The sequence below is a fragment of the Epinephelus lanceolatus genome, chromosome 7 (assembly GCF_041903045.1).
Source record: "Epinephelus lanceolatus isolate andai-2023 chromosome 7, ASM4190304v1, whole genome shotgun sequence".
NCBI lineage: Eukaryota > Metazoa > Chordata > Actinopteri > Perciformes > Serranidae > Epinephelus > Epinephelus lanceolatus.
Genome location: NC_135740.1, coordinates 18,701,598 through 18,722,154, shown reverse-complemented (window position 1 = coordinate 18,722,154; position 20,557 = coordinate 18,701,598). Strand labels below are relative to the sequence as shown.

The 20,557-nt window shown below is 40.3% G+C and overlaps 2 protein-coding genes across 3 annotated transcripts; both read left to right on the top strand.

The window, feature by feature from the left end:
* The first annotated feature begins 4,623 nt into the window (after nucleotides 1-4,623).
* npy7r (neuropeptide Y receptor Y7) lies at nucleotides 4,624-9,912 on the top strand. Of its 2 annotated transcripts, none has more exons than XM_033632771.2 (2): nucleotides 4,624-5,002; nucleotides 7,616-9,912. In XM_033632771.2, exon 2 carries the CDS (start codon nucleotides 7,653-7,655, stop codon nucleotides 8,766-8,768), a length of 1,116 nt encoding a protein of 371 aa, XP_033488662.1. In that variant the 5' UTR covers nucleotides 4,624-5,002; nucleotides 7,616-7,652; the 3' UTR covers nucleotides 8,769-9,912. The 2 variants fall into 2 exon arrangements, with proteins under 2 accessions (XP_033488662.1, XP_078025389.1); XM_078169263.1 differs by lacking the exon at nucleotides 4,624-5,002 and adding an exon at nucleotides 6,636-7,438.
* Nucleotides 9,913-10,701: 789 nt separating this feature from the next.
* prelid1a (PRELI domain containing 1a) lies at nucleotides 10,702-19,796 on the top strand. The gene is made up of 6 exons (XM_033633629.2): nucleotides 10,702-10,834; nucleotides 11,407-11,531; nucleotides 14,736-14,961; nucleotides 15,059-15,172; nucleotides 15,508-15,586; nucleotides 18,185-19,796. The coding sequence occupies exons 2-6, from the start codon at nucleotides 11,440-11,442 to the stop codon at nucleotides 18,304-18,306; spliced, it is 633 nt and encodes a 210-aa protein (XP_033489520.1). The 5' UTR covers nucleotides 10,702-10,834; nucleotides 11,407-11,439; the 3' UTR covers nucleotides 18,307-19,796.
* Nucleotides 19,797-20,557: the final 761 nt, after the last annotated feature.

The following is a 20,557-nucleotide window of genomic DNA, read 5'->3' as shown; positions in this document are numbered from 1 at the left end:
CAGGATGTGAATTGATCTTTGTGCAGTCAGCTACTTTTTCTGCACTTCACTTGTTTTCTGTTTCACTTTGCACTGTCACACTGCTATGAACTAAAGCTGTATGTCCTAATTATATGTAATCACATCTTTTCACAGTTATTTAATATGGAACAACGGGTTCATTACCATTGAGACAAAAATCTAAATTTAAAGCTGAACTTTGTGTATAACTTAATGAGTCCTGATGGAAACTTGCTATCCTTTGAAGATTTTTCCAGAAAGTTTAACATTACTGTTTCAGAAAATAGCATGACCAAATAGGGCTGCATCTGCTTATTAACGATACTGTAAAAAAAAAAATGCAACTGGATGTTGAATCCCCTCTTTATGTGAGTTATTTTCTAATACTTCTAATACCTCCATTAATAATATGGTTTCAAGTTTTTAAAGATAGTAATAAAACATTTGTTCAACCAACAATAACCCTTCTATTTTCACTCCTTTAAGGGCCATTCTGACTGATCATAAGATAAAATCTTTAAACTGTGAAACCACAATCGCACTGTGAAAATCCCATACATTGCAACCCTGTGACCAAATCTACACAGCAATTCCCATCCGTTTACTTGGTACGATATGAAGCAGCTTGCAGTTTTCTCTGATTGCACCTTGCTTGCTCTCTGTAAAAGTCGGTGACGTTAACTTGATGGATAAAAAAATGTGATAACAGAGTGATAAGTATGGTTTTTAAACAAAAAACTTTGGGTAACTTTAACATATGCTCTGTATGGGATAATATAGAGGTTCCTTTAAGGGAAAACTACTTTTCATTTTACTTATCATGTCCTGTTGCTCCTAAAGCCAAAGAAAAATGTTTGAGCAATATACCCTGTTAACGACTTTCTGCACAAAAGATTAAAATTTGAGGTAGACCCTTTCACCTTTTGTTCCTCAGAAGATGAAATCAATGACCATCAATTTTTAATGTCCGTGAGTAAATTTGTTTTGGTCTGATACCCACAACTGGCTGTCATTAAAAATGGATAACGTACCATAATTTAGTCACACAGATATAATTCATTTTACAACTTGGATGCAAACATTTCAGATGCTGTTAATCTGGTTATCATTTTGGGTAAATATCACATTCATATCATAAGTGTAAAAGATGTGCTCCCTCTTTCACTGCGTTGATATATAACTTTGCCAACTACTCAAAGAAACAGTCTCTTGCCTTGCTCCTTTGTGGTGATATTTTGTTTACCTGATTGTTTCTCCTTATTTTTTTTGTCTTTTTTGTTTATGATTATGCTGTAGCATATTTTTTACCATTGCTGCTAATTTATTTTATCCTTGAACTTGTGTTCCCTGACTTGTTCTATATTTTCTTTGTATTAAATAAGAATTACAAAAAACAAACAGATTTTAGAAATTCCAAAAACAACCCCTATAAAAAAGATTGTGATGCCACAAAAACTCCATTGTATTTTTTGATTATTTTCTAATGTTATCAGTTAATCTAACTGATCAACTCTGCCCTTATTTGTGAATTTTATCCCTCTGCATGATTGTATAAGTGTTTTAAAGCCACAATCATATGTTATAAATACTTTAAGTCCCTTCATTAGGCTAGGATGTGATTTAAAGGACCACTCCAGCAATTTAGTATTGCACTTCCAGACACTTCCAGCACAGGTTGAGGTATACTGACCGTCAGGGGGCTTTCACATCAAGGACCTGGGCCCAGATCCCAGTACGCCAATCCGTGCCTGAGTCCACATGAAAAGGTGATCTCGAGTGTGATTCATGTCAGTTCAATTCAATCAGTTTTATTTATAGAGCCCAGTATCACAAATCACAATTTGCCTCACAGGGCTTTACAGCATACGACATCCCTCTGTCCTTTGGACCCTTGCAGCGGATAAGGAAAAACTCCCCCAAAAAAGCCCTTTAACGGGGGAAAAAAACTCATGTGAATTCTCTTACGAATCTGAGGTGAGCATCAACTCTAGCAAATCGCTACAAGGAGTCATAAAGCAGTCTCAATTTTAAAATTTTGCTCTTAGACAAAGCCAGATCCAGCTTTGCTGCCGCCTTCAACCTGCAGTCAGAGCTCCAGTGGGAGGAACAGGAGCTCTGCACCTGACAGCAGCATCTCTTGCTCCAGCCAGGAGTCGAGCCTTGCCTCGCTGCTTCACTGGTCGCTGATGACAGTCCCTGCGGCAGCAGTGTCCATCTGCGGTGCCCTTTTCTACAATGTAGCACAACAAAAATGCAGCTTAGATGACAAGTTAATCGGGTACAGAGCTTATAATCGTACCTAACATGGAAAAACACCGAGTCTCAAGAGTGTTTTTCATTTTACCCTAAATGCTCTGGTCTTTCAAACACCATTCCCCCAGTTTCGTAACACAGGCTTTTTGCCAAAGATTTGTGGCCTAATTTTTTTCAGACTTTAAAAATATCTCCCTAGAGCCACAGCAGATAATAATACCCCATGTATAAAATCAGTGAAGTGTGTCTGTGATTAAATAATGTTTGCCTGACATCCGCTAGCTATAATTTACATGTGCAATAGACACATACTCTCTCTCATGTTGTTAAAACCTCAAAATTCCCAGAAACAACAACAAGGGCACGGCCTTGGTGTCCTCAATGAAAGGTTTAATGGGACACCTAATTTGATTGTCCCTAGTACCATATATTTGGACTTGCAACTCGATCAGAGATACAGGATCTGACCCAGATCACTTTTACTTTCCTAGCCTTGTGAAAAGTATACCAGGAGGTGGGGCATCCCACACAAATGTTTACTCCAGGAATCTAATTTGCAGACTTCACAGACAGTCCATCCTTTCAAATCAATATTTTGAATCACTGGAGAACTAAAGGCTGTTATCTTGGTCAGGCAACGCTCTCCACCTGTCAAGTTTAACCTATATGCAAGATAGACCTAGAGCAAAAGGGAAAAAAGGGGGGGATGCCTGAATGGGATTTCTCAGCTTGACTGTCCTCCACTCTCACATTTTTGAATTCACACAGCCTGCAGACAAGACACACACAGATAGAGACAGGAACCCAAGCAGTGTGTGCACTGTGAGTTTTGTGCCTGTGCGACGTGAGGACGCCACGGTCTCTGATCATGTCATCAGATCAGTGGCACCAGTGTTCTCAGAGGACCTGAGCAGAAACACTGATCAGATGGAGAGCAGTGGACCATAAATAGAGAATCCCAGGCCACATGGAGTGGAGTCCAACACACTAATTAGGTACATGTAGATTTATATGGGCACAGGTGGATAAATGGAGCTGCAAAGACCTACCACTGGTTTAACTTTAACTGACACAAAACTGTACAGTAATTGTCTATACAGCCATACTGTAAAACCTCCTCACCATTTTCAGAGCCCCCTGGAGATAAGCAAAATGTAGCAAGGGCAGAAATCCTTTATCAGTAACACATTCTTGTCAGGCTCAGGGAAGTGTCAACCTTGACTGTGGAGTGACCCAGTCCACATGCAGGCTGGGGGACGGCTCTTATAATTGAAAGAATAAATTGAGGCAGAGAGGCAGCCTGCCCCAATCAATAAGGGTAATCTTTGGTTCTGAGTCAATCACTGCACCAATTATTGCGTCATTAAATAAAATCCCACCAAGAGAATCCGAGGATCTCATAAAATGTTGCTCCCAGATCTATAAATCTGAGCTGGGGGTGGGTGAAAGGCAACTGTTAGCAGCTCCAGGGAAATGCAGAGGCAACACTCAAGGGAGACATTCTGTTCTGTTATCAAACTCACAAAACATACACTTAGTGGGCGACAGTGGTTTTTGGATGTGGCTGAAGCTCGTTTGTTCATGTCTAATTTAAAGTGACAGCATGTTTCAGGTCCTTAATAATCTGATGACGCTTCCACATTCCTCAATCTACAAGGTGAATTCACTCAACCAGTCAAAGGAGCTGCAAATGCATCTTATCATCCTCATTCTTATTTTGCTTGCGTATTATTGTGTCTATTTTTAACAAGACTGTGAATCGCACTTAGCTCAAGGTAACTGCTGAGTGGGTCTGGGGTTTTATTGCACACCTTGAAAATGGCTAGTACTGTACACAACACCAAAATCAGCCTTGAAAAATGTCCTGACAACTATCTTTTCACAAACCTCCCATAGCTTTGCGACATTATATGAAGGGAAAATGGCTCCAGGCACACTGCAGTATAACCTCATTCATTCAGAACCTCCCACAGGAATTGAAATCATTCAGGTGAATGACACACCCAGAATATTAAAATATTGATTGAATTCCCATCCAAACCTTATTCAAGTGCACGACAATGCTATCAGCTATTTCAGGGTGTCACTGAGGCTCGCAGAAATCAACTTGTGAGAGGTCTGTGTCTCTGTCTTCCCAGCTAAATCCAACACTGATATCATGCAGTTATCTGGCAACACTGGCTTGTTGCACAACAGCAAAACAGTTTAGTTTTAGTGCTGCTGATGTGATTGCTGAAATTAGATCAGCTGTGACAATGATGGAGCCTCAAATAAAGCAATATATGTGGATTTGTTTTACAATCCTGAATTGTTCCAAAGTTCATTCAAAGTTGTACACATGAATAAGATTTCGAACAAGAAGCCCCAAAGCCTGTCTGGGATTTAAACACAGATGATTAATGGAGATAAAACCAACTCAGTGACGTAACTCTGCGTTGGCACTTTAACGTGACACTCTGTGACATTTAATTACATTTCTTTCTCCATGTAATGCAGTGGAAATGAAATAACATAGACGCCTGCACTTTAAAATGTGATCCGCGAAGCAAGCGCAGGGCTCCAGTGACAGACCCTGGCACTGATTAGGACGCTCACACTGGATCCTGTGGACCTGCCTCAGGAACGCACAGTCGAGCCACAAGATGCGCACTAGGCGCTACAGCTTGGGAGGAGCTTCGGGATTTTCCCCCCTTGTTTCACGCCACTCTCGAGTGAAGACTGCTTTGCCAAAGGAGATATAGTGGGAAAGGTGAGTCAATTAATGCGTGGATAGCGTTCATTTAGACTTTAAATGGATATTGCGATGCTACTTTAGTGACAAATGTATCCCTGAGGAGAAAGACATTGCATTCTCTGGTGTTTGCGTAACGTAACCTGTAGTTGCTGAAACTGTTAAATGTGCGTAATTTGGATACGAGAGGAACATCTGAAAAGGAACAAGTGTCCAGATTACGTGGCTACTACAGGTGACTATTTGCGCTGGAGGCAAGCGATTTGCACATGTCTAGCCGGTTGAATAATCTTTGGGAGCTCACTTGGAGACATTTGAATGCGCACTATTCAGTAAGTTAAACAAATGGCGACAAATTACGCACGACGGTATCTGTTCATAATTTGATGGCAGTGCGCAGAGTTCACCAGAATCCGGTTCATTTTTTGTTTTTATTTTTTGTGTTTTGCCCCAGCAGATGTATGGTTACATATTCCTCAATGACAGCTCGCCTCAAGTTATGGATTACCATCGCTGATCAGAAAGGGTGCTTTGACAAATTACTGATGCTTTGCAAAGTACACATGTCGCCTGCAGTCTGCCCGATAAATCCCCACTGCGTGCTCCTGTGTGGCTGTCTGCTCTGGTGACAGAGGGCACAGGCAGACTATGCATGCTTTTTATTTCATTGGCACTGCAACACTGTAGTTGCCATTACCAGTTTGATCCCTATAGATTCAGAGTTATCCTGCAAGTCATTTAATGACTCACAGTGTGTAGGTTCTATATCCGTGATTCTTCCCTCTCCTTTAGGCCTGACATTTTATAATGTGTACTTTAATCTCCAGGAACCCAGAGGCTGTTTTAATTTCTGCAATATGCACAGCAGCTCAGAGGCGCATCACACACAGACTGTGCGTAGCCTACACACTTGTTGTCTAGGCCCTTTTATGCTTAAAGTCAGTTGCAGAGAGGATAATATGGTTCATTAAGCATACATATGCTTTTCCATGAGAGGATATTTAATTGTAAATGAAGCCATTTAGGAGAGAGTTGTCAGTGAGCTGTGGTGTGTCTGATGGTCTGTCAAAAAATAGGCTACAGGATCCCCAGAGTGTCTGTCACCAAAGTGATGACCTCTCGCTAAATGGTGTCTCAGTAATTCCGTGAGGAAAACTTAATAAAAATTGCAAAGTCTGAGCACTCGAAAAACAAAAGTTTCCAGTTTTTAGGACTTAAAATGAGTCCTGCAGATTTGTTAAAAGCCTGTGTCTGGGTCTAATGCCACTTAATGCAATTAGCATCCATCTAATGAGGATGCGGAGATTTCGCAGTCAAACACTGAGAGTAGTTTTTATACATGCCATGACAAAATGTCCTCTCTGTATTCAGCAGCAGCTCTCAGCGTCTCGCAGGTAAATTGACAGAAATGACAAGATAATGAACTACAGGAAGTACTGAAAAGAGAGAATATTTTCCTTACCAACATGCTGTTGTGTAACAACCAGGGCTGATCTTTCTGTCAGAAATTAGGCACACCACACAATATTCCCTTTATGAGATGCAGACTGTGTTTGAGAGCAGTCGGCAGCTCTAATGATGTAGCTTTGAACTGCCTGACTCCTCATGATCACATTGCTTCCTTCATCATTTTCCTTTAGCCTTTATAATGGCACAGGTGTTCGTGTCCCTCAGAAAAACTGCATGCTATAACCAAACAAATACTTGTACCCTGGCCACAGGCAAAGACATTTTCAACATAAATAGCTCTGCATAGAAAAATGTTCTGTTTTCTTAAGGGGGGAAGGGGTTTGGAACAAGTGTGTATAAAGAGAGATGATTTTCTGTTGATTATCTTCTGTTACTGGTGTGCAGATTTCTTTTTCTGAGCTTTTCAGAACATCCACTTCCTCAATGCAATCTTAGGAAATTGTTCTAATAATTAGGTTGCATGCATTAGAGAAAATTGCACTGTTTCATTATTCTCAAGTTAAATACAAAATGGATTTAATAACAGTGTGACATTTATAATGCAAAATACCCCTTCCAGGTGATATGAAGAGAGTAATTAAATAGTTGTGTATTGGTTTGATTTAGTAACATTTCATTAGAGGTTGGCTTTTGTCAAAGCTCTTGCAGTGCATTCTATACTGAGAATAAATGGTTTGTTCTTTAAATGCTAGAGAGTATGGTAGAGCATAAAGAGAAGGAGAGAATGGATGGGGAGGCAAGAGACCCAGGGTTCAAACCCAGTAAGGGTTCCTCTTTGTTAGGCACTGGAGCATAAAGAAGAAATGGGAAGCCGGTGAGGGATCATATTGCTGCTTCAGACACTCACACTTGTTGTTTGGGACACCTGCACATAGGAGAGATACATATGGAAGCTTGTGGTACATCCTCCTGCTGAAAACAAATGACTGGTGGCAGCATGAATATCCGACAGTGGTGTTGGCAGTGACATGAAATGCACATCAGGTGAGTTAGGAATCCTACCTTGGAGAGGAGAGTGAGAAATAAACAAAAACACCTCAAGCTGAAGTATTTTTCACAATGAATACCTTTGGCGTTTTTCTTTTCAGAGCTTGCTGGGAATACTACTCTGCCCGGCTTGTGTCAGAAAATCATTTCTTTGTATGTGTTTTTTCTCCTCAGGTGTCGGCACAGCCTCAATCTGGCATCTACCAATAAAATGAGCCCACCAGACACATCCAACGCCACAAGCGAAGGGGAGGCTGCTGAAACCGAGCCCTGGTTTCTACTTAACGACAGCCTGGGTTTACACCCACCTGGTTTCCACACAGACATCACCAAGCACCTTGGAGTCCAGATCACTCTGATCACAGCTTACTCCCTAATCATTCTGCTGGGGCTGCTGGGGAACGCTCTTGTCATATACATGATTACTCGCTATAAAAACATGCGAACAGTGACCAACTTCTTCATAGCCAACCTGGCTTTGGCAGACCTCCTGGTGGACACTCTCTGCTTGCCCTTCACTTTGGTTTACACTCTGCTAGATGAGTGGAAGTTTGGGGCTGTGCTGTGCCACATGGTGCCGTTTGCCCAGGCTCTGAGTGTGCACGTATCCATCCTGACCCTGACTGTCATTGCTTTGGAGCGTTATCGCTGCATCGTCTTCCACCTTGGCCGGCGCCTCACATGGCACTCCAGCTTCCTCATCATGGCATTCACCTGGACTATGTCTGCTGTCCTGGCAGCGCCCCTGGCCATCTTCAGAGAGTACCGCTATGAAGAGATCCCTTCCATCAACCTGCGTATCGCTGTCTGCTCTGAGAAGTGGCCCCATGGGACCGGCAGGGACGGAGTCATCTACAGCCTCTCAATGCTGCTCCTACAGTACATTCTTCCTTTAGCCATCATCAGTTACGCTTACATCTGCATCTGGGTCAAACTGAAGAATCACATCAGCCCGTCCAGCCGCAACGACAGCATCAACCGCCGCAAAAAGACCACCAAGATGTTGGCGCTGGTGGTGGTGGTGTTCGCTATCTGCTGGCTGCCTTTCCATGTGTTTCAGCTGGCCAGTGATCTGGACCTGGTGCTCAGGTTTAAGGAGTACAAACTGATATACACAGTGTTCCATATCATAGCTATGTGTTCGACATTTACCAACCCCGTCCTGTACGGGTGGATGAATAAAAACTACAGGAATGGCTTCCTCATGGTCTTCCGTTGCGAGGATAAGCCAGATTCTTTCCACCCTGAGGGCTCGTTCAGGACACGCTCCACAAGAAGGCTGACTCTGAATGGCCGTAATGGCGGACACCCTCCGACTGCTGTATGAAATAAACACAATTTCAAAAAGCCTGTAGGATGTGACTGAACACAGCAAACGCAGCTCTGGTTTGTGGCACCTGTGGTTCAAAAAAAGATGCCTTTTGACTTGAATGGCCTGATCTTGAGTATCCATGTCACTGGAGAGGGCTCAAAGCTTTGCATGCAAATTGCTTTATGTAAGGCTCTTCTTTCCTTTGTGAATGGTACTAGTGAAAATACAGTTGTCAAACCTGTTCAAATATGTGTTTAAGATGTTTACTGGGGTGTTAATTAACTTGTTACAATGTATTATGTGTCTCCTGTAATGCAGAACTCTTGTTGGTAAGTAATGTCCAATTAATTATGCACTCCATTGCATACACCGTCTGAGGCTATTAATGTGTTCTTACTAACTGAGGGGATGAAGGTGATTATTGTGACTGTTTGAACAAGTTTTGTTTTTCACACTTGTTTTTCTTTTTTTTGGATGACTTCCGCTTAATTAATCCAAATGCGGCGTTTCGGATTAATTCCAACGTTCTGGCAGAGTAACATTGAATCCTCGTCCAAGGAATCCAGAGGAGTCTATTTTCTGTCCAACCAGGAAGTTAATTGTGTTCACCTGGCAACCAGCTGTTCAGGATTAGATAGGCCAGCAGGACTCTGCGTCCAAATGAATGGGATCAAAAACCACTGAACTGTGTGTGAGAGTTCTTGATATGTTCGTCAAATGATTTTGGGCAGCTGCTTTGAGAATATGTAAAAAGGGGATTTGGAAGAAGACGAAACATGCTATTCTACACTTGGCTGCTGAAGTGTCCTTTGTTGGTGGTCTTTTAATAATGAACACGGGAACATTCATCAACCACACAGCCTCTGGGCACACATACTGAGCACCCGCTGCGCACATAACTCCCAGAGTTCATTTGACCAACAGGAGAAATTATGTTTTGTGTTTCAAATAATCAGACCTTGGCAGAGTTGATTCAAGTAAGGACGGAGTAAGGGAAATGTTTGTAATGGGTGCAGAGTAAAACTGAAAATAGTGGTACATTACAACAAGTATTGAAGGCCGACACCATAAGTAGACTACTCAAAACTTCTGGGGGTAGTAGCCCATGCTGTGGTGCATGCACCCTCCTTACTTAAGACTAATACAGGAAAGATAAACTTCAACTCTCTGACCCTGACAGCTGGAAAATCCATTTATTGATGGGAAGACAGTCTACGAGAAAGTAAACTAGAAGCAATGCACTCACAACATTGGAGTGAATCAGAGTCCCACACATAAACATTCAGACTTCATTTTTAACCAAACAAAAAAAGAACCAGTGGGTCAATAACAGCCAATAAAGCATTCGATGAACAACCAGACAAACGTGGCCTACTCAGTGTGATTCATTTTTACAGCAGAGATGTATGTATTGGTTTTGTAATGCTGGTTCTTGACACACACACTGATTTCCTGGCTTAGCCTATATTCCTTTATGTAGCCTACTGTATATTATTATAGAAGCTTTAAGTCTTTATTGGTACTACCCGCCGACGAACGCTGAGCTCAGACCCATGGCATTAAACCCATGGGGAGCTAATGTGTGAAGATTTTGCTGCAGACTGGAGATATGATGGAGGGATGATTTTAGTACGCGTAAGAGATTATCCATCTGTCCCAAAGTAACCTACAGAGTGCTGAGGGGGATAAATTGTATTTCCAAAAATAGCAAGGCAAAATCAGATTAACTGCCATAATGTTGTTGTTTCTTTTTTACCTTTAAGTTAAAGGTCACTTTTCAGATGCCATTTTTAGTTGTTTTGACAGCATTACATGACATTTGACCCAATATTTTTCATCTAAATCCACTCTTAGGACGTCAAATAAATGCTGTGGTTGCATTTTGCACAGTCGCCTGCTGCCCTCTAGTGTTCAAAATGGACGCCGCATTTGCTCCACCTACCGGATGTGACGTCGGAGTTTGACCTTCCCTCAGGTCCGAGTCACGTTTGACATGAATTGCTGGTGGCCGCACGGTGAAGTTCGTTCCGACAGGAGTTTAACATGCGAATACTTCTCTTTTGAATGCTGTCGCCATTCAGGTAACTACCCTTGCCTTTTAAATGGACGCGTTAATTCGCCAGTTAAACGTCGGTGAAAGCTAGCTCTGTGCTAACTGTGCTATTCATTCATAAGGTTAGCTTCATGCTAGGCTAGCTCATGCTTTCGAGGAAGCTAAGGAGAGCGGACGTGACAAATGTGACAGTAACGGTGTACCTGATGTCAGCCAGTTACTGTTTACGTGCTCATCGGTGTATGCTGTTAGTGTTGGCCATATTGCATGTCATAAGCCACCCTAGAAAGCTCAGCGTGGGGTTTGCTCGGTAATATATTTTTAGCTGACTGACAGCTGCTATGTAACGTTAGAGTTTAGCTGGAAAGTTCGGGAAAATGCGTTTCTCTGCCAAACTAAGTCAGATAATTAACGGTCTGCTTTGTAAATAATTTATCTTGCTTGTTGATACTATGGAGTACACAAACACGAACTTCCATAATCGTCTAAATAGCTGTTGTGTGTTTGCAGTTAGCCTCGGGGTCGTCCGGAGTTTATTTGTAAGCTAAGTTACACAAACGCAGCAAACTAACCCGCTTTGTTTGTTCCGCATCTCCACAGGGTAACGGACTGCCAGAGGAAACACAGGGCACAATGGTGAAGTATTTCTGCTGCGCAGGTTTGCTCAAAAGCACCTGGGACCAAGTTTGTGTTGCTTTCTGGCAGCGATATCCCAACCCTTACAGGTGAGGGGGCCATCAGTGGTCGTCTGGATGCTTCTTTACCTTTTGTCTTGCATAAAGTCCTTTATCCAGGTTGCACAGCATAAATACTTGGGATTATGTCTCAACCATTGGTCTCAATATTTGCACTCTGTTAAGTATAAACAGAGGTGGAAAATAACTAAGTGTATTGACTTAAGCAGTAAGTCTTTTTTGTCACTTTACTTAAGTATTTTTATTTTACTGTACTTTAACCCTATGGGCCCGAACAACGCATAGTGCGTCCAAATTCACACCTGTTCTTCTCTATTGATTTTTTCCGCGACCGTGCGTCATAGCGAGAAGCCACGCATGTCACGTGAAACAGCGGAGTTGTAGCTTTCCGACAAGGTCACTTGTCGGTAGTCCAATGTTTTCACAGCGAAAAAAAACGATAAAGTTACACTAAAATAATGTATAACAGAGCTTTCATACAGCTTTGCACACACATTACTGTTGGATGGATTACTAGCGAATGCAGGCTCGCACAGAAATGCCACGCATATCACATGAAAGTGCAGGAGCAGAGCTTTCCACTGATACCACACACATCATTGTGCTGTCATCTCATCATGCTATAAATCCAGATTAATTGTCTACAAAATAAAAACCTGACGAATTTCTTTACAATCCATTATACAGATCTTGTTATCAGTCACTTCATATAGTGAGGAATATCGTATCTTACCACGTCTTAGGCTTGCGTGTGTTTCTCCCTGTCTATCCACATTTGTAGTCTGGCTTTCAAGATGCAAATATCTCCATATTGTCCAGTTGACACTCCATCAAACTTTGTATGACAAGACCAGCCACTTCACCTTTGCGCACCCAGACAACTGTAGTCTAATTATGCATGCATGACAGGGCTGTAGTCACCATATACATTGAGGGGGACACGTGCCCCCCCACCAATGCCCAAAATGCCCCCCCAATATATAACTGAAACTGAAAAACAACAACAAACTTTGTTTACTCCAAACAAAGTGGCAAATATTATCTTGGAGGACATCATTGCACTTGGTTGACTATTTTTCTATGATCTTAGATGTAAAAATTGCATGTTTCTTTCAGATAAAACACATTTTTGACTTGTGAATGAGTCAATGGAATTTCTTGCAATAATGAAAAAATACTGGCAATCATGTCCGCCTGGCACAAACTACATATTTTGGACAACTGTGAAGTGACAGAATGTCCCAGCATCATGGTTCTTATATTGCCAGATTCCAGAGAGTCTCCCCTCTTCATATATGGTAGAATATGTCATTTTTCAACTTGCTATGGTGAGATACATGTAAAAATGTAAGAATTTAGTCATACGGATTTGTTTTTTTCATTGATATAAAAATTAATATAAAATACAGACACATAGAAGGACATGTAATGATGGCAAATCTGGTTAGCCCAGATTGTCCTGAAAAAGATATAGCATGTGTATGTAGCCTTTATAATGACTGTGATATGAGCTTAAAAGTAAAGGCAGTAAAAATACCCCAAAAATGCCTAGGGCCCATAGGGTTATATTGCAACTCCATTACATTTCACTTTGAAGCTTGTGATTTTACATATTAAACAAATGATCAGCTGATAAATGTGACACACTGCTTCAGTAATAATAGTCCAGTAATGTGATGTAATATAATTTTTTCCCCTGAGGTGTTATTTTACTATTAATTCTTTAAGTTTATGTTGGTGCTAATACTTCTGTATATCTATTGCAGTGGAAGAAAAGATTTCCACACACTTTCACTTTATTGTTGAGCTTTCGGTCTGATAGACCTTCATCACAGCGTATATGAGGCAACAATGGACAGGCTGGTAAAAGTAACCAATCTCAGTTTAGTCACTGGCAGTGTGCAACACACAGGTGCATAACGCTGGTGGTGGAAGCACCACCTCCTGGGAGTTGTTTTTTAAGTACTGATTGGCATACAAATGGAAACTACTGAAGTAACATTATGAATTCAGGACTTTACCTGACTTAACCAGACTTCACTTTTTCTTTTTTTTACTGGTGCAAAGGGAAATGCCTAAACATCAAGTTATTGACATACAATACATACATGGGGGTAGACGGAAATGGGAATATACAAAACAAACAAGAATGATAGAATGGTATTCTTGCCACTATAGATATACAAACCAGTTGTTGTTACTGTACTCAGGGTGATTATGTAGGACACCTGTGTGTATGCCAATGAGTGTGTGTCTATTTATAGCTGATAAAGAAGAGACAGGAGAGAGTAGGGCTGTGCAAATAATAAGAGGAAAACACATGATGTAAATAATAATACAATTAGTAAATAAAACTAAATATGCATATTAATAAACATAGTACTAATAGAGGTAAATTAATAACAATAATAACAAACTTCACTTTCTGATGCTGATACTCTTGCTCAAGAACTCAATATATCTTCCACCACAGGTTTAGTACAATATATCTTTAGAGCAATCAACAGGCAAACATTTTATGAAACCACTCATCAGTTCTTTTTGTTTGTTTGTTTGTTTGTTTGTTTGTTTGTTTGTTTTGCAAATAAAAATGAAGAAAATACACCTGTCCTAGCTTCACAGTTGTGAATATTTGCTGGTTTTCTTAGTGTTATTATAGATAGTTATACAGATGTATGATAGTAGATTGCATGATCTTAAGGTTTTGGACTGATGGGCATTCAAAACAATACATTTGCACAAGTCAACTTTGTGATGAACATGAAAATGGTAATGGGTGTTTTTCTTTTCTTTTTTTTTACATTTTGTAAATCAAACGTCTGATCAGTTGGTTGTGAAAATAATTGTTAGTCACAGCTCTAGCTGAAATGATCAAATCAAGCAGTTAATTGACAAAATAAATCTCTCACAATTTGATAATTGATTTATTGTTTGAAGTCTTTTATCTAACAAAACAGTTGCTTGTTCATTTTCTCAAATATGAGTTTTTGTTGCTTTTCTGTGTAATTGTAAATGCAATATCTTTTGGGTTTTGAACTGTTGGTTGGACAAAACAACAAATTTGAAGATGTCACTTTGAGCTTTGGGAATGTGTCATGTGAATTTATTCCCATTTGTGACGTATAAAATAAACTAAACTATACTATTTAACTGAATAAAATAAGGGACAGAATTATTTATAAGCCCTCCACAGAGGATTTGTATTAATTCAAAGCTCTTCCTTCTCTCCCACAGTAACCATGTCTTGACGGAGGACATTATCTTCCGAGAGGTTACTCCAACCAACTGCCTCATTTCCAGACGTCTGTTGACCAAAACAAGCCGAGCGCCTCGCTGGATGGAGCGGTACCTTCCAAAGCACATGGCCAGCTCGGCGTACATCATCGAGGACTCCATTGTGGACCCTCAGAAAAGGACCATGACCACACTCACCTGGAACATCAGCCACGCTCGCCTCATGGTACCACAGCATTTGCTTCCATAGGCACTCAGCATTGCACAAAGTAACAACACGGCCTCATGTTGCTTTTGTTTGTTTTTTCCTCTCTCTGTCCCAGTCTGTGGAAGAGCGGTGCGAGTACCACATTAACCCCGACAATGGCAGCTGGACTGAGATAAAAAGAGAAGCTTGGATCTCTTCCAATGTCTACGGACTCACTAGAGCTATTCAGGTCAGTGGAGTAAAGTGGAGCGCCACGCTATGTAACAGCCCAGGGAAAGTGGTGTGGGGCGTCTGAAGGGGAGACTCACCCACCTATCTTTCATTCTGTAATTGGAAACATAATACACAGCGTTAAGATGCAACAGCTGAGCAGTTGACGCTGTCTGCCAAAACTTAGGTGTCTGAATTATTTATGACAGAATCAGAGTGGCTGTTTATTGTCCTCAGGTTGTGAGGAGGTATGTTAGTACGTATGTGATGATGTGAGTTATAGGTTGCTGGCACATTATTGTCTTTCTAAGTGGGTGTATTTTTATCTGGGTTGACTGTGTTTTCTCTCTCCAGGAATTTGGTCTTGCAAGGTTCAAGACCAGTGTTACAAAGACCATGAAAGGCTTTGAATACGTGTTGGCCAAAATGCAAGGTAAATTGTCAGTAATAATGACGTCAACCTTTAGTGCTTTGCATCAATTGGTGGAATGAAGGCATGGTCAATGTTAGTAGTGACTGCAATGATAAGGGACTGATTAAGAAGTACAAGCTCTCTGATGCAAGCTAGGTTGTTAATATTTAGGTTAGCAGACGTAAGTTACAAGATGGACAAATGTTTGATGGGGTTCAAAGGAAAAACTCTGTGCTTCTCATTGAGCAAACACATCAGTCAAATCCAAAAACTGGAGATTTGGAAGCTTAAAGATAACACTGCTATTATTCAACTTAGACCCTAGTATTTTCCCATGTTTTGTGTTGACGTGACAAATGGGAACAACAATTTTTGAAATTGGACCAGTATTGAGCAAAAAGGCTGCAGCTGGTAGCCATGAAACAGGCTGCAATGTAACCACTCAGGGCAATCATACACTGTCAATATAGATGCACTAAAGTGTTTGCTTTTGCCACTGACAAGCTCAGATTATTATTCTAAGTGTCTGACAACATAATGGAAAGCACCCATACAGGGACAGACCTTTTTATTAAGAGTAAGATCCTTTTTGTTGAACCAGAAACAGCCCTGAAATCACTTTCACCAAAGCCACCAGACTCAGTTTATAAAGAGCCAGAATATTTTCACATCTAACTGGGTGAATTGAGGGTTTATTTCAGCCAAACCAGAGCTGGTCACGATTTGAACAGTGGAAAGACAAACCAAGACAGTTTTTGGTAGTTTGGTTTTATTTCTGTAGACTGTATGAAGTGTGTTTTACAATGATACATTTACCATTTATTTAAATGGAGTCTGGTTGGTTTGGCTTTAGCGATTTCGAGGCTGTTCAGGTCAACTTACTCTTTCACAAAAAGGTCTACCTCTGTAGGGATCCCATCCTTAGTGTTGTCAGAAACTTAAAATATCAGTCTGAGCCTGTCATTGGCAAAAAAAAGCACTTTTAGTGGACATACTTTGACAGTGCCCCAAGTGTTCACACTACAGCCTATCTCACAGCTGCAGCAGTCCTACTCAACACTGGACCAATTTCTAAATAGTTGTTCCTATTAGTCAATTGGACACAAAAACATTGGTAGAAGAATCCAGGTTTAAAAATAACAAAGTCATTCTTTAACTTGTTAATGTTGGTATAAGAGAAAAAGTGGGGAACATTTACCTTCTGGGAATTTACAAAATAGTCAAGATGACTCTTTTGTACATTGCATGGAATTTCAGTTGTATGTTAATACTAGTGTTGCACGGTATACCGGTACTAAAATAGTACCGCGGTACTAGAGTATTCCAAACGGTACTGTACTGCATTCGGAAAATACCAGTACTTTGAAACTGATTCAATTCATTAATTTAGTTAATTTATTTTACTCATTTATGCACACAAACGCCTTTCTTGTTCCTGTTGGAGCACAGATTGCGCAAGTGGTGTGTATGACAACACCTGTATCAACATTCGCAGCTGGCGCACGTGAAAAAAGACAAGAGAAAGTCTGCCTCGCAAAGGGAGACAACATGAGACAACACAAACTTGATGGAACATTTGAGTTACCAAACAGTGACGTCCGTACCGAGGTACTTACCGAACCATGATTTTTTTGGTACCGTTACACCCCTACTATTTATTGTTCTAAAGGTTTGTATCCAAAAGGACTTTTCCTTAGGAAAAGTACCGAAGAGTATCGAAAATTATCGAAATTCATATTGGTATTGGTACCGAAACAAAGATTTTGGTATCGTGACAACACTAATGTTAACGTCGACATGTGGAGTTCCAAGTCCGAGTCTTTATTTATTGCAAGGTTACAATATTTAGTTTGGCTGTAATGAGGCCATACACGTAAAATGGTTTGTTCATTTTAAAACTGAAAGTAAAGTAGCTTAACAGTATGATTTTAATTTTTAAAAGTCAATTCGGTGTGAGTTTAAATCTGTAAAATCGAAAATGCAAACAATTCTTACAAATATGAATATTAATATCATGTTAATAATATACATAGGATAATATCGTGTAAACCATCTCTGTTTCTTTCTGTTCTCGCTTTGTCTCCCTCCCCCAGCGCCATCTGGTTGCCTTCTCACTATTCATTAAGTGTAATTGCTCTTTTTGTGAGATTTTGTATGGTTATGGTTACAGACTCTCTCTCCTCCCCACGGTCATATTTAGAGTGTAATTCATTTACCATCCAAAAAAGATATTATAGTAATGTTATCATGAACTCTTTTGGCCACGATAATTTTGGAGAAAAAATCTGACATCGTGCTGCCCTAGCTGCAAATATGCAGTCACTATTGTTACAGTTGAGTCCAAACAAAGTACAGGTATTAAATACATAAGAAAATATATTTGTTTGGTATTAAAAGTGTATCCACCTCTACCTGTATCCTGTCAAAGCACTGATGTGCATTTGGTAATATCCCTGTCACTGACGCAGACAAGCAGAAAGTCAATGCAGTTTTTTTTGAATAGTTGAAATGTTACGAAAGCATATGTTGTTTATTTTTTAATATTAAGTGATAGCAAAGGTTTTCCACACAAATACATACATAACCGATATGATAACCAATATGTTTGGACTCTCGTAGGTGAAACTCCATCCAGAACCTTAGCAGAGACTGCTACGGAGCGAGCAAGAGAGACAGCACTTGCGGCTAAGGAGAAAGCCAAAGACCTCGCCTCACAGGCCCAGAAGAAACAATACGTGTGACGCACTGCAGAGATCATCGGCTCTTTTGCTGCTTATACAGGGACAGCTTTACTCTTACCTCCCCCTCATGTTTCAGTCGAGCATTAGGGTAAGACAAACTGTTCCCGGTCATGGGTTGACGCCTCTATGAGGAAGTAAGGAACTGAAATGGTGGGTGGACCATAAAAGGCCTGAGCTGGCTTCAAGAGCCTGTTCCAGCCTCCTGGGGTATATTGTACCTTTGATACCAGGTCATCTCAGTATCACCATAGATAGATCTTAAAGAATGGTTGAATATGGCTCTGGGTGCCATGACATAATAATAGCACTTTGCCTTGACACTGATCCTCAGACCTTTGTTCAACCTCTGTGCCCATCAACAGCGTTCAGTTTACTCTGTTCATCTCAGTATGTCAGTTTGTAATGGTAATGACTTTTTCTTCAGAAGCTAAAATTAGCATAGCTCGGAATATCTGATCAATGCAAAATTATGTGTCTGTTGTTGTATGTTTTGTTGCTGTCGTGTTATATTTTATTTCAGCTCACCCAGCCACACCTTAATGCAGGGTTCCTACACATTTCCCATTTCAAACTTCTCTACTTTTCCAGACTTCTGTGAAGATTTCTCACATCATATTTGACATCTGAGTACAAATAGCTAGAATGAGTTTAAAAAAAGTTAAATAAATGGCATCTGTGCAGCCTTGTTTATTCGGTTGCCATGGCGACAACAGTTAACACAAAGATGACTATTCTGTTAATAACATAACTGCATAACTCCTCTGTGTTTAGACAAGCTTAATAATTGATTATTTGTGATGCTATGTATATATGCAATTAAAAGATATCGCCACGTTTTCAAAGCAGTTTGGTGGCGGATGTCCAGATTTGCAACCGTTTTAAGGCGCTTCGGGCGGAGCTGTTTTGCAGGCTGTATGTAGAGGCATAGAGGCAGCTCTGCATAGGAGTGTGTGTCCAGTCGAACGCCATACTCCTTGCCTTGCTTTCGGGGACATCAAGCTCTCTCTGGCTGCTTGTTCCAAATGCCATGAAAAACACTGATTATATGATCAGTTTATTTTTTAGAAATTGTGAATTTTATATTCTATAGAACAGAATGACAATAGACTGGAATCACAAGTATTTTTTCATAGAGTTTTCTTTTCCATTCTTATCCAGTCCTGGAAATGACTCAAATCAATCTCCATACTTTTCTATCCTGCGTAGGAACCCTGTTAATCATCCTACCAAGACTGATTGCTTCACTGACTGAAGAAGGGTCCATATTGTTGGCAGTCATAGCTTGATAAGATACACTCATTTAGCATTAGTGGTAAAATCTGGTCACAATGGACATCAGTGTCTTCAGCTTAATTTAGATGCATGTACAAAGGCGAACATGTACGGTACATTCAGCTTAGGTCTGATGACACAACCCCATGCAACAATATGCTCTTCCTGTATCAATCAAATATCAGCTTGTCAATAAAGGGACAGTTCCTTTGTTACAATCATACTGTGATGTCTTTTAATCAGTGGGATTTGTTTAGCTACATAAATGAGGGGTTGCTAGATTCCTGTAATATCAAATTATGATGGCAAAAATACAATGCAACTGGTTAAGAGGGGTCACCAACAGGCATTACTGTGTTTTAGAGGGTCACAAGGAAAAGGAAAAAAGCTGGGAACCATTTAGTTTCATCAGAATAAAATCCGAAACGGCACATAAATATAGAAAATATTTATTCAATAAAAAAAAGCTTACACCAGTACAAAAAAATGCTACATTATATTACTGGGCGGAGAGACAGATGAATGCATACATACTATTAAAAGGTAATAAGGCATCTTGCATATACAAAAATACAGAAAAAAGCACCTTCAGTTATTAAATATATAGCAATGAATATGATACATACTTGTAATACAGCATAAATTGCATAATTACTACAAGTAGACATTACCTGCCTGACTGTGGTGAAGTCGTTGCATGCATAACTGACACAAGCGATGAATTGCACAGGTGTGACAATGAACACTTGTCAGACGCATACCAGTTCGTATTAGCAGTGAATAAAACTGGATCTGTCATCGTGCCAATCTCCACATGCGCTCACATTTTAGGCATCAAAGTTCTTGCACTTAATCACAGACTGAGTTGTGTAAAGAAAAAAAAAAACAACTAAATGAATATTTGTCAGAGTATATTAACTGCCAGGTATCAATGTGCAAATATGACCAGTTAATTTCAGTTCACTGTTTTCATTTTGAT